This window comes from Physeter macrocephalus, chromosome 2 (assembly GCF_002837175.3).
Source record: "Physeter macrocephalus isolate SW-GA chromosome 2, ASM283717v5, whole genome shotgun sequence".
NCBI classification, from domain to species: domain Eukaryota; kingdom Metazoa; phylum Chordata; class Mammalia; order Artiodactyla; family Physeteridae; genus Physeter; species Physeter macrocephalus.
Genome location: NC_041215.1, coordinates 104,611,028 through 104,625,428, shown reverse-complemented (window position 1 = coordinate 104,625,428; position 14,401 = coordinate 104,611,028). Strand labels below are relative to the sequence as shown.

The following is a 14,401-nucleotide window of genomic DNA, read 5'->3' as shown; positions in this document are numbered from 1 at the left end:
AATCATTATCACTGCACTTCATTCTTTGCAACAAATACTCTAAGCCAACAGGAAATATGAGTTATATTTAGAAGCCCAATTAGAACATGCTAACCACTTTTCTTTCAACAATTTTCTGGGTTTAGTACAGTCATTTGCTTTACTTATACTGTTTTATGAGTCTTTTCTTACCAATCTAAGTGTATGACAACTGTAAAATACTTTAAATGACAAGGCTTTTCCAAGGTATACTTGAAAATGGCAGTATGAAAAGAATATTCATTTGTTTTGTCTAGAAAGAAGCAAACTGAATGCACAGGTTTCTCAATGGGTAAAAGCTCAACTTTTTTCTTCCCACCACCTCTGCCACATACAATTTCCCAAACACCTCACTTTCAAGTTTGTTCTCCATGGCTTCATTTTAAGGAATGAAAATCAGAGAGCAAACAATTGAGCTCAAGTACATCTGGGGTTAAAAATGCAAGAAAATATCAACATGCAAGCAGTGGTCCAAATACTCAAGATTCATGTTAATGAATCTAATTATTGTATATGAGATTTTCATTGATGAGCAGGGCTTCGGGCATACCAAATTATCACACAAATCACTGCCTTCTGAGACTCTGGATACTTTTACAGTTTAATTTGCAAACAGAATTTTTATAACAAATTATTTTTAACCAAATCATATCTTGAAAACTGTTTATATAGAAAACCCAGGGAAAAAGTGAACTGTTCATTGTGGAAGGCCTTAAATTACATTATTACAGTAGAAAATACAGGAGGTACAAGATAAAAGACTAATGCAACATTAGATTCAAATCTATAGCTCCTGTAGCTACTTAAAACATGGTTTTAGAAACTAAATCCAACATTTCCAGTAACCATAGAAACAGTTAAAATAAAATTTGCCATGAAAGCCCTTATATCATGCTTGATATAGGGAGGTAGGAAGATGTAAGAACCAGGACACATGAGACATGACATTTTATCTACAATTCCTGTTTGCTTTACTGAGGGTGTTGTTTCAAATTCAGTCACCTTCTTCAGCTTCAGACTCAGATTCTAGAAAAGGGGAAAAGTGCAGTCAAGCATTACATGGTATCAGAAAGCAAAACTTCTGTTTATAGCTTTATTTAAGGAATTTTATTAATAATGCTCTACTCACGAGGGGGATATTAAATGTATTCATTTGTAAACCTCAAAATTCATAAATATTAACTATTCTCAAAATTTTCTTATTTCCTAAGAATGATAGTATTATGGCCAAGCCATCAAAATACCTGAAGTCTAGTTTTCCTCACCTACTTTAAAGTAATAAGTTTTTGCAGGTCTGTCATAAATGAACAAAAATCTGTATTCAGGTACAAAATGGTACCTGAATGAAAGAAGGCAACATGTATGGATGGACATACTCTTGGTCACACTAAGTTCTCAGGCTTTACCAAAAAAAAACCAAAAAACTGCTCAAATGAAAAGACTTACCTTCTTCAGCATTTTTGAGCCACTCTACAAACTTTTTCATTTGCTCAAGGAAGACACTTTTCCCCTTGGCAACATGTGCATCTTTATACCACTTCAGAATGGGTTCTTCACTCAGAACTTCAGCTATAAAGAAGAGAGCAACCTTTACATTCGTGGAGTTTTCATATAGTACTTCTCTAACTAAGGCAGAGTTAGAAACCCCCTAAGGCAGCGGTCCTCAACCTTTCTGGCACCAGGGACCGGTTTCGTGGAAGACAGATTTTTCCATAGGGGGTGGGGGTGGAAGATATGGTTCAGGCGGTCACGCCAGCGACGGGGGCAGCAGATGAAGCTTCGCTGGCTCGCCCGCTGCTCACCTCCCGCTGTGCGGCCTGGCTCCTGATGGGCCGCAGACCGGTAGCAGTCCGGGGGTTGGGGACCCCCTGCCCTAAGGTGCAAATGCCTTCATGGCAAAAAAGATCTCACTGAAAAGCAAATATTTTGGTTGCTTACAAAATAAATCTGTATTCAGAACTCTCTCTTAACTGGTTTCTTCAATGAATTAAAATTTAAAGTAGAAAAGATGAAATGAGAACACTATATTAAGAAACCTTTTATCAACTTGTGGCCAGTGTATGAACCTACAAACAGGAAATCAACCTTATTAAACCAGTGACTCTTTCAACTGAAGGCAGTTTTATCCCTTGGGGACACTGGACAATGTTTACAGACATTCTTGGTTGTTACATTGGGGAGAGGTGCTACTAGCACCTATTGGGCTGATGCCAGGGATGCTGTTAAACACTCTATAGTGCACAGGACAGTCACCTACAAAATAATTATCTGGCCCAAAATAGTAGCACCAAGGTGGAGAAATCGTGTGATAAATGATCAGGGATATTTGATAGATAACTCTTTAATTTTTTTTTTTTTAGGTGTGAAATGGTACTGTGATTTTTATTTTTTTGCTGTACGTGGGCCTCGCACTGTTGTGGCCCCTCCTGTTGCGGAGCACAGGCTCCGGATGCGCAGGCCCAGCGGCCATGGCTCACGGGCCCAGCCGCTCCGCGGCATGTGGGATCTTCCCGGAGCGGGGCACGAACCAGTGTCCCCTGCATCGGCAGGCGGATTCTCAACCACTGCGCCACCAGGGAAGCCCGGTACCGTGATTTTAAAAGTTCCTGTGTTTTATAGATAAAATTAAAAGTTAATTACTAACTTTTCCAGAATTAAATGAAGATTTCTAAGATTTATTTCAAACAATCTGAGTGGAGGAAGTGGAGGTATAGATACTTTAAAGAAACCTAACCACAAGTTGATAATCACTGAAGCACAGGGTACTTGGAGTTCATCACCCTATCCTTTAAAAAAACAAAACAAAACAAAACCTGGGGATGCAGGTAGACCTCTAAGTTTAAAATATGGGAACCAACAAAATCATCTGTCTGGGGAAGAGGACTGGGGGAGTATAGGAGGCAAAGTTTGAGGCCTCATCAAGAAGGCTTTAGATTTTAACTTGTTAATAAGCTTTAGAGATGTTTTAAAGATAATGCACTCAAAAGGAACTAATTAAATCAGAGACAACTCAGTCCTGTGATTAGAGTAAAATATTTTAGGGTGCTGATGTTCAGACAACTACTCAGAATTATTTTGAGTTTTCTAGGATATTTGTCAAATGTATTCACAAAATTCAAAATTTAAATTACCTTTATAAAAAAGCACCACTATTTTCTGGAAGGCTTTCATGAAATGAATGTTGTCATAGCAATACTCCTGAATCTTCAGTAACAGAGTCAGCTCAGACTGACCTTGAGTTGTAAAGGCAGCAAGTAGAGGGCTGTATTGCTTTTAAAGGGAAGGGAGAAAAGATTTAGTCATTTAGTACAATGACCATCTATTATAAATTCCTAAGACATAACATAACTCATCTTTTATAATCACTGTGAATTATATTCTATTTAGTGGAAGTTAAAAAAAAAAGAGTAAAGCAGAAAAATTAAGCATTTAAATCAAAAAAGCAGTACTACACCAAGGATTCCAGATAATTGTGAATACAATGTTAATATTTTAAAGGGAAAAAAAAGAATCCTCCTGTTTTCCAATATTCTCTCAAAAGCAAAGACCAAATTACAGGTTTAATCTACTTTTAAATATGTATTTGTTTTTAACCTGTGAGCCAAAGAAAGCCCAAATCAGACTTTTTAAAAGGTTATCATCAATAGTTAATATGTTATTTGTCTACTTACTGGTGGTTTATCCCCAGGAAGCACAGGATGTGATAAATCCTTTCAGAAAAGTACACTGACAGTTCACTTATCCCCACTTACAAGAATAATGTTTTATCAAGGCACAGTTCTAATACCTTCAAGTGCTTGATGGCTTGCTCTGCTACAAGCTCCTCTTTTTTGTTCCATTCCACGGTGCTCATTACACTGGACCACACTATTCCGATGACAACTGGTTCTGGGATGTTGTTTTTTTTCATCTCCTCCTTGACATACAAAATTATCTGCAAAAGAATCCAAATTTAGTACAGAAATAAGTTTGATATGTAGATACTACACACATGAAACTTAGACCTTTCACAAAAGCATAAACACCTTTCCATGCCACTAGCAATGACCAGGAGACCATATATAATCACAGAACTTTTAGAACGAGAAGGTATGGACTTCTAGTTCAAACCCTGTATTACACATAGGCAAACTACCTAGGAAAAGACCAAGATGGAAACAGAAGGTCTGTCTATTGGCTTGCACCTTCCAAAAATCCCCAAGTGTTATGATTTCTGGGTACCCATAAGGCAATGAATATGAAAAAGATTAAGGCAAAGCCCCAGCATAACATTCTACAGCTATTATTAAAACTCACTGGTGAAATACTTTAAAGTTTCTGAAATGAGTAAAAATTTTCTTTGCCAGAAACTTGGCCATATAAAGATAGTTTAAGTAAGAATATCTCACATCCTTAAATGGATCACCACGGGACATCTGTTCTTGAAGTTCTTTCTGGAGTTCCTTACGAGCTCCTATGGTTTGCTGATTCCGAACATACTCTGAAAGCTCTTTCAAGCCTGCCTCAGTAAAATACTTTGTGAAGTGTTCAACGCTTTGTTTATTGGCAGGAAAAAGTTCCTGAAAGGAGAATTTAATCTGGTTAAATGGTCTTCAAATCAGATAAAGAAAAACACTTTTCCTCTTTTCACAGATTAAAAATGGGAAAGTTGCCTATTAAGCTTTCAAGACTGTGAAGAATGAAAAGTTACAAACCATCAGTCTGTTATCCATGCTCACTTTCCGAAGACTTGCAGCTACTGCGTTGATATCTTTTTCATTTATCCATGATTTAAAGAGCTTTACAGCAAAAGCTGCTGAAACCCCTGTAGAAAAACAGAGCTTACTTAACAGAAGTACCTTCCTGGATTTCAATGACTATCTCCCATTTCCTCCCTCTGAGGTTCCACCACACAGGATTATTCACTTTATCCCCAAGCTTACCCCTGAACTTCCCTCTGCCACTGCTTACCATTCTACTCCAATTTCTCTACTCTACCATTTGCCAGTTGTGTACTGTTAGTCAAGTTAAACTGTTTTCTGATGTGTAAAATGAGAGTAACAATTCTTACACTTGACAGGGTTGTTGTGAGAATAAAAATAAGGCATGTTAAGTAACTCAGTACTCTAAGCAATAAAAAAAAAAGTTAGCTTTTAAATTACTGTACAGAATAATTTAACTATGGAAATCACAAAAGGGAACTTATTTTCTTTTTCAGCTTGCCATTTTCCCCTTTTTCTGTACTCAAGATGTTCCCAAGTTTCCCAGTTGGGATTAACCTCTCTCTGGGTTTCCACAGCATTTCTATTTTTACTTTACAATCAATCACATTTTGTCTAGACCCTGGATATTTGCTGTATGTCTGTAGAAATTCGTTAAGCCTAAATGCCAAAGGTATACATTAAATAACTAATGAGTTGAAATGAACCAATTTAAGGATACTAGTTAAAAAAACTAAGACTATCACACAAGTCAAATCTACATAAACTATATCTTAACTTTCCTATCAGTTCATCTTTAAGGCTCTTATCTACCCCACCCTCAGCCAACTAAAGATCATCCTTTACTAAAGGTTGATTACCTTCTTTAACCAAATTCTCATTATAAAGGCTATTAAGAATGGATGCGTTAAGTGTTCCATTAGCCAGAAGAACACCAGTCAACATAGCCAGCTTGTTCCTCTCCGACTCTGAAAAACCCTTTAAGAACAGCAGCAGCTATAAAAGTAAATAGTTAAGGGTTAAAAGAGCAAATGCATTATATAAATAGAAGCAGTAAAGCATATTATATTGGTTAAAATTGTGGGCTCTGGGGCCTAACCATCCAAGTTTATATCTTGGTTATAATACTCACTAGCTGAGTGACCTTGGGCAAGATACTTAACCTCCAGGGAACACGGGTTCGTGCCCGGTCCGGGAAGATCCCACATGCCGTGGAGCGGCTGGGCCCGTGAGCCATGGCCGCTGAGCCCACGCGTCCGGAGCCTGTGCTCCGCAATGGGAGAGGCCACAACAGTGAGAGGCCCGCGTACCACAAAAAAAAAAAAAAAAAAAAAAAAAAAAAAAGATACTTAAACCTCTGTATCAGTCTTCTCATATGTAAATGTGGATAATAAGACTTGTTTCACAGGGCTTTTGAGAATATTAAATGAGTTAATAATTAAGACAGTGTCTCATATTCATTAAGTGTTACTATTAACCTTACCAAATTTTCTGTGCACCTATATGTAGAATATCTAAGACTCAGAGAGCAAGTATGTTAAATTTCTCTTTGTCAATGTGTTTAGCTCTGATCTGCTACTCTCTGTCCTCTAAACAAACCCCACTTGGATTTTAACCCCTTTGCCACTTGTTTGGATGTAGAGCTAAGAAACAGTGTACAGCAAATTACAAAATGATATACCCCCAAACTTCATTTCAAAGACAGCCTACCTAAATATCTAAAATTATCTCAAATCCGTGGCAGAATTAGGATTTAACATTCCCTTCTCTGACCCCAACCTTTTGTTTTCCACAAAGCATACTGCTGCTCATACCTTTTTAACTTCATCTTCAAAACCTTTCTCCAGGTATTTGTAGCGCCTGATTAACTTGTTAAAAACCTGTAAGAACAGTAAAGGAACTGAATGATAACCTCATACGTAAAAATGTCAGATTCCCAAAAGATCTAAGTCAGGGCAGCTAAGACCTCTCCACAGTATCTCCAGAATAGCAGAGAAGTGAACCTTTCATCAGATGTTTCAACCAGCTTGGGAAGTCTGTCAATTCCCAAATCCTACAATATACCAATACTGTTAACACTTTAACCGCCACCCTGCAATAGATTTTATTGCCAAATATCAAAGCATGGACTAATTATTGCTCAAATACAAGTCATTTACCCATTTGTAGGATATTAACAGAAAAGGATCATAAAATATAGTTCTACTTTCCTAATGACATAGACAACAATCCCTAGGTTAGACGCATTTTAATTCTTTGCTTACAGTAACACAACCATGACTATGGATGCAACTTTCAAATGAGATTTTGACTGGTAAAGAAGCTAATCTGCCTATAACTCATTCACCTTAGAAAGCTACATGCAGAATAATTTAGTGATGAAAATCACTACAGGGAACTGATTTTCCTTTTTCAGCTTGACTTTTTCCCCTAAAAAATGGATTTAGAGGGACAAATAGGAAAAGGAGAGCTGATTCAATTTTTTTCTATTTTGTTTTCCTCAGCACATTTTTAAGTTCCTAAACCATCATATTGCACGCCCAGAACACCTCTAAACATTCAGCTCAGATTCTTTCAACCTGCTACCAGCAATCTCTTAAAAGCAGACTATTCCTTAAACATTAGTTAGATGGATAACAGCTAACTGAAATAATTATGTAAAGTTTAATTTACCTGAGCAAATGCTTGCATGGTCTCTAGGTCTTCTTGTGCTGCGAACACACAGACATCTGTACGCATCATGTCATCTGCCAGTGTACCACCTGGGGCTAAGGTATATTTTACAAAAAATTTGCAATGATCTTCATTTAAAATTAGTAATTATTTCAATCTTACTTTCTTTTAAACTTTAACTTAACTTTTTTATGTTTCAGGTGTACAACATTATAGTTCAACATCTGTATATACTAGTCAATCTTATTTTCTGTAAGGATTCTCATTATAAAATAAACTGATAAAAATTCTGAGATGATTTGAAAGCAAAGTCAATTTCTCAGTAGGAACATGGCTGGTTGGTTCAATACGTGTGAACAAAGTGAAAACAATTTACTGGAATAAATAAAATAACCCTCTTCAGCAACCCAATGAAACTCACTCACTGCACTAATTCAGCAGTGCCAAATCTATCACTCAAGTGGAGATGTTCAGAGTTGGTTCTGACTTTCCATACAGAAAACCTTTCACAAACTTCCAAAGAGGCTGGGCTATAAAAACCCGCAAGTTAGAGACTTTATCTTTTAGATACATTTGTAAGTATTTATGGATAAAATGATGTCTGATGTACACTTTAAAATACAGGGGAGGGGAGATGAAGTCGGTGGGGTAATAGATGAAGTAAGATCGTTAAAAATTGCTGAAGTTGGGTAGCAGATCGTTAGTTTATTACACTATTCTCTCCAGGATATGTTTGAAAACCTCCTTATTAAAAATGATCCTTTAAAAAGAACTTTTAAAAGCGGCTTATTGATAGCAGTATTATGAATAGAAAATAGGTATGTTTCCCATTTCTTACTACAAATGATACTACAATAAAAGAGATACTCATCTGACTAGGCATTAGAACATATGAACATTTAAGTTCCCGTTCCACCACTGAGCAATTGTTTGATCACATGCAAGCTACTGAAGCCTCTCTAAGCCTCCATCCTGCATGTATACAAATAGAGCTCTGATTCTATCAGCTTGGCCGAGGTTCAATACACTGTTACTGTGAAAACATTTTGGAATACTTTAAAGAGCCGTGGAAATGAAATTACCAGTATCCTTTAAAAATATATAACTAAGTAGCACATTCTATTAAGATAGTCTGAGCCATTGAGGGTGGAGGCAGGAGTAAATCAGCAGGGCTATGGGTAGAAATATAATGTGAGCACATAATGTAACTTCGAATCTTCTAGTAGCCATATTAAAAATAAAAGGTGAGGGGCTTCCCCGGTGGCGCAGTGGTTAAGAATCTGCCTGCCAATGCAGGGGACATGGGTTCAAGCCTTGGCCGGGAAGATCCCACATGCCACGGACCAACTAAGCCCATGTGCCACAACTACTGAGCCTGCACTCTAGAGCCCGCAAGCCGCAACTACTGAGCCCCTGAGCCACAACTACTGAAGCCCACGCGCCTAGAGCCCGTGCTCTGCAACAAGAGAAGCCACTGCAATAAGAAGCTTGCGCACCACAACGAAGAGTAGCCCCTGCTCGCCGCAACTAGAGAAAGCCCGTGCACTGCAACGAAGGCCCAACGCAGCCAAAAATAAATAAATAAATAAACGGGGAAATTATTTTGATATACTTTAACCCAACACATCAAAAATATTGATTTTAACACTTCAGTATTCAAAGTATTAGAGATATCTTACATTCTTTTTAGCATTGTCTTTAAAATCCACTGTGTATTTTACATTTTCAGTACCTCTGAATTTGTACTAGCCACATTCTAAGTGATTGATAACCACAAGTGGCTAATACATAGAAGAGTGCAGGATTAGAGTCTTCAAGTACAGAGCTGTCCTGAATTGGTTCCAGGACTGTGGTGGATACCAGAATCTGCAGATGCTCAAGTCCTTTATATGAAAGGGCATAGTACTTACATATAACCTACACATATGCTTATGTATACTTTAAACAGTCTCTAGCTTACTTATAAAACAGAATACGATGTAAATGCTACATAGTTACTGGAGTATGGGAAATGCAAGTTTTGCTTTTTGGAACATTCTGGACAATCCCCCACCACCACTCCGGGGAATATTTTTGATCCACAGTTTGCTGAATCCATGGTTGCAGAACCCTCGGATACGAGGGTTAAATTTCTAAAGTATTTGGTAAGACGGAAAAAGAGATAGGGATTTCTTCATTAACTGAGAGTGTACAAACACAAGTTGGAAAAATCACTGATGGAAGACATTGTTGGGACTTATATGTCAGACAAGTCTTCCCCAAATGTTATGGTTCTGTAATGGATTTCAAATATAAAGCTAGGGCTTCCCTGGTGGCACAGTGGTTGAGAATCTGCCTGCTAATGCAGGGGACACGGGTTCGAGCCCTGGTCTGGGAAGTTCCCACATGCCGCAGAGCAACTAGGCCCGTGAGCCACAACTACTGAGCCTGCGCGTCTGGAGCCTGTGCTCTGCAACAAGAGAGGCTGCGATAGTGAGAGGCCCGCACACCGCGATGAAGAGTGGCCCCCACTTGCCACAACTAGAGAAAGCCCTCGCACAGAAACGAAGACCCGACACAGCAAAAATAAATAAATAAAATTAATAAAAACTCCTACCCACAACATCTTCTTAAAAAATATATATATATATATATATATATATATATATAAAGCTAGAGAGAGCAAGGCAATTGGCAAATTTACTATAATTTGAGAAGAAAAAAATGGGAAAATCATAAGGGGGTTAAAAAAAAAAAGCCACCCTGATTTGATAGGTCTGTCAAATAGTTCATATTCTGGATTCTACATAATCCCCATACAACACACTTCCCACAAGACCCAGACACTTACCCAGCATTCCACCGGCCACCAGAATGTCAAAGAGTGTTTCTGCATATCGGCGGTAATCAAGTTTTGCTCCAGAAGCATCAAGAAACTTTGCTACTGCTTCCAAATCAGTACCAGTTTCAGTTAAGCCTTGAATAATGCAGTCTTGAAACTGAGTAGGGTCAAACCTCTCTTTTTCATCTGGGGGAAAACCCCAAAACATTTAGTTTTAAAAGGCTTACTAAAATACTATGAAACCACAACCTTATGAAGCTATAACTACTGAATAAGTTAACCACATTCATCACAATTTCATTTATTTCAATAGCTGGAAAAAACAAACACTACCTAGATTACCCAAGACCTGCAACACAAGTAAACACAACAGGAGACTAAACACACGTGCTTTGCAAGTTGCACCTCTACAAGTGCAAGGCAGGACTGCCTATCATAAGAAGGGTGTGGCTTTTCTACCACTATTTTTTCACACAAGTCTCCTAAGTGAACTAAATGAGCTGGTGTTCCTACTGCCAGGTTACAATTTCCACCTGGAAAGCTCTTCCATTGCCTCTGAGCTTTTCTGAAATTTAGGATATCTTCTATACCTCAGGTAAACTTCATTCCTGAGTGAAAGGGAGCTCCTGATTTTCTTTAAAAGTGCCCATAACACTTTCTGCTTAAAAAAAAAAAAAAAAATCACTCGTTTAATACTTATTAAGGTAATCTTTAGAAAGCACATTTAGTGAGTATCCAATACATGTCATGTAGCAGTTATGAGTAAGGGCTCTGGATTCAAACTGCCTGATTCAAATCGAGATCACCGCTTAACTGTCTGAATTTGAGCAATTGGCCCCATTCTTCATGTCTGAATTTCCCTATGGTAAAATGGTGATTAAGAGTAGGACCTATCTCATAAAGTTGTTGTGAATATTAAATGACATAAATAAAATAAAAAGCACTCTAAAAAGTGCCTTGGGTACATACCTAGCCTTTACTGTGCTACTATCACACACTCCAGGGTAGGGTTTGATTTCCCTATCTAGGTTAGATTATATCTTAATTTCTACACAGCACTAGGGTGACCAACTCTTCCCTGTTTGCCTGGGACTTTCTTGTTTTTAGCACTGAAAGGATCTGTGTCCTGGAACTCTATTCAGTCCCACGCAAATTGGGATGGTTGTTCACCATACCCAGGACCCAATCATCAAGAACTAGGAGGCCATGAGTGATCTCAGTCTGGAAGTGGGGAAGTGACATCTCTTCCTGGTACTAACAACAATAATAAAATTATTTGATACTATATTTACACAAAGGCGGTATCAGTAATCCACATAACTTGAGGATACAGTTTTCCATTAGTGCAGAATTGCTCTGGTTCCCAACTTCTATGCCTCCTCTTGAGAAAATTTACTGGCTTAAATCTAAATGTATCTGCAAAGACTAGAATCCGATTACTCCTTGGTCTCCCTGCTGTAAGGGGGCAGGCTACAATCAGAGATCATAAAAGATTCTGTGATATATATTTCAAAGTGTCTGCCACTCAGGATAGAAAAACACAATTTATAACGAGTAGCCTACCCACTTCTCTATTTCCTAAAAGTTTCCTGTAAAATAAGGTCAGTATGTGCTTTTGAGCAACAACACTGAAAAGTGTAGGGGTAAAATATTAAACCCAATACAAAATATACCTGAGACCACATCTCATTTAACTGTGTGTCACTAGTGCAGTGCCTTGCTACAGAATTCAATGTTCATCGCAGTACCTGATAATACACAGAAGTAGTTAATATAATTCTCGTAGTTTTCTTACTAAGTCTGTGAGGGAATAGTTTCAAAAGACAATGCAATGTGAACTCTGTTCCATAATTAACTTCCATGGGTTAAAGTCTGATTTTTCTCCCACAAATGTTCACAAAGTTTGGGTGAAACTAGTCACATTAGGAGCTCTCCTTTTATAAATTAACCTTTTCCCTCAAGCAAAAGTTTCCTTAAATGAAATTTAGCGAGTGAAAATGCAGCCCATACTTTCTTTTTTTAGAGGCGCTTTATCTGCACAACAAAAACATCATTCACTAGCCTGCTTAGATACATATATGTTGATACCAAAAGTCTTAAAGATAGTACAAATATTAAGGGTATATCTGAAATGGCAGTCAACTAGAAATTCAAGTTCCTTTCGGTACTTTCTCTTTAGGTTTTAATGCTAAGCAACAGCTTGCCAGAGGAACCAAGACATAAGTTACTTTGGAGGTCTGAAGAGAGACATTATTAAAATATAAATATTTACCTCTTTTTCTGGTTTTAAAACGCTGGCCTGATAGCGTTGGCTTTTGCTGCTTTTGATTATTCATAAAAGACACCCTAGGGAAGTAAAAATAAGGCCTTAAAAATATCAGTGCCATAACATCCATTTTAAAAACAAAGCATCAAACCCTGGCCTAGTCACATGTAAACCACATAGAACATACACTTCCAGCCTAGCAAGAGACCTGGGGCAGGCACACAGAATTACCTTTGCTTGAATTAAACTTAAGTTCAAAACCTGCATTTCTCCCTACACAAAACCCTTCAAAGATGAAACATGAAGCACACTTTTAAATGACTTTTCAGCGCCACAGCGACTAGTGGCAAATCACCCACCATAAACAGAGTTTAGTCTCTTCCTCTTTAAATTCGCCTACATCTTCCACCACTCTGAGAACCACAGAGAACTAAGAGAGATGACCACCACAGTCAGGAGGTATCCAAAATATGCATGTCAATTTAAAGACGCCTATCAGAGGGCGAATTCCTTCATCGAGGGGCCTGGTTATGAGGAGCACTACCCTACTCTGAAGTCGTGCCCGTGACCGCAGCGTCCGCTTCCACCACTCCAGCCTGAGAAAGGAGCTGAGAGCCGGCCTAGCCTCCTCCGCCCCGTACCTTACAATACAAGCCGCCTCCCTGGGCACGTTGTCTCCCCATCCAACCCTTCCCGTGCCTCCCGCCCAGGACCCCCTTGGGCACGGCGGGGAGCCGGAAGGGCTGCTCCTCGCCCTCAGCCCCCTCTCTACTGACCCCGTTGTTGGCGGTGGCGGCCGCTGCAGCGAACGGACCACAGGCGCCGAGGCGCTTCGCGGCTGGGGCCCAGCCGCCCCGTACATCCGCCCTCCTCCCGCGAAAGCAGCAGCGGCGGCGGAGGCGGCCGCGGCCGCAGTGGTGGTGGCGGCTCCTCCGCCCCGCCCGCCGAAACCCCCCACGCGTACATCACCCAACAGAGGCCGCGGCCGCTTTGTTACCCAGGCCGGGCAGGGCCGCAGGGGGACCTGCCCAGCCCACTGCCTCCGCCTGTGGCGCCACGGGGCACACTCGGGCCCCACGTTCCGGCCCGGGTACCCGCCCCTCGGCCTCCCTGCTGAAGCAGCGGCCCCGACCTCTGAATCCCGGCGCCGGATCTGATCCGGCCTCATGCGGCGGCCTCCGCCCGGGCCCATCCAAACCGGGCCGCACAGGACCTGCCGCCTCCCTCATCTTCTACCCAGCGACTACGGGCCGCAACCTCGGGCCGAGACGAGCGGGCCCCGCGCCTCACCGAATTTAAGGCGAAGAGAAAAGAGCCAGAAATCCCGGAGGTGGCGGCAACTGCGGCGGTGTCTCCTCTGCGACCGGAACTAACGAAAGGAGGGGAGGAGGAGGGAAGAGGTGCCACCCCCGCCCCGGCTGGTCTCCTATCGCGAGATTTCTTCCTCTGGTGCTCCGCCCGCCCCTCCCTGATGGCGGCTTCGGGGCGTGGGGTAGGAAAGGAGGAAAAGGAAGCGAAGAGGATTTTCAAAGGCTCTTTATTCCTCTATTGGATTCCAGATTTCCCGGACACTTAGCCTAGACTAGCCCATCTTTCCTCCATCGCCGTGTCCTCCGGCCTCTTAGTTAGCCCCTGGAGGGGTTAGGAGAACGAATATCCCCCCCACCCCTGCCAGTGTCGAGGAAGTTGGACACGTCCGGCCTGAGTCCCTTCCCCACCGAGTCCCCCCACCCCCCACGCCCCACTAGCGCCGGAAGTCGAAGTCCGAGGGCTGGGGGCGCCCGGGCCCTTCGTGGGCGTAGCCCGAGTTTGCTAAGGGGTCCATACATGGTCTCTACTCCTGCTGGGCTTGGCAGCACTTGCTCAGGCTAAGTCCGAAGCGGGGCAACATTGCTCTGCGGTGCTGGCTGGGTGCAGTTGTGC

At 40.8% G+C, this 14,401-nt stretch overlaps 1 protein-coding gene across 2 annotated transcripts; it reads right to left on the bottom strand.

Annotated features, from left to right (window-relative positions):
- Positions 1-372: 372 nt before the first annotated feature.
- On the bottom strand, positions 373-13,896 carry BZW1 (basic leucine zipper and W2 domains 1). Of its 2 annotated transcripts, XM_007108156.3 has the most exons (12): positions 13,769-13,896; positions 12,485-12,558; positions 10,222-10,398; positions 7,392-7,486; positions 6,533-6,598; positions 5,579-5,714; positions 4,713-4,822; positions 4,407-4,577; positions 3,806-3,952; positions 3,150-3,288; positions 1,465-1,587; positions 373-1,044 (listed from the first exon to the last, which is right to left on the bottom strand). In XM_007108156.3, the coding sequence occupies exons 2-12, from the start codon at positions 12,546-12,548 to the stop codon at positions 1,013-1,015; spliced, it is 1,260 nt and encodes a 419-aa protein (XP_007108218.1). In that variant the 5' UTR covers positions 12,549-12,558; positions 13,769-13,896; the 3' UTR covers positions 373-1,012. The 2 variants fall into 2 exon arrangements, with proteins under 2 accessions (XP_007108218.1, XP_023980298.1); XM_024124530.2 differs by lacking the exons at positions 7,392-7,486; positions 12,485-12,558; positions 13,769-13,896 and having other exon boundaries at positions 10,216-10,299.
- Between the last annotated feature and the right edge of the window lie 505 nt (positions 13,897-14,401).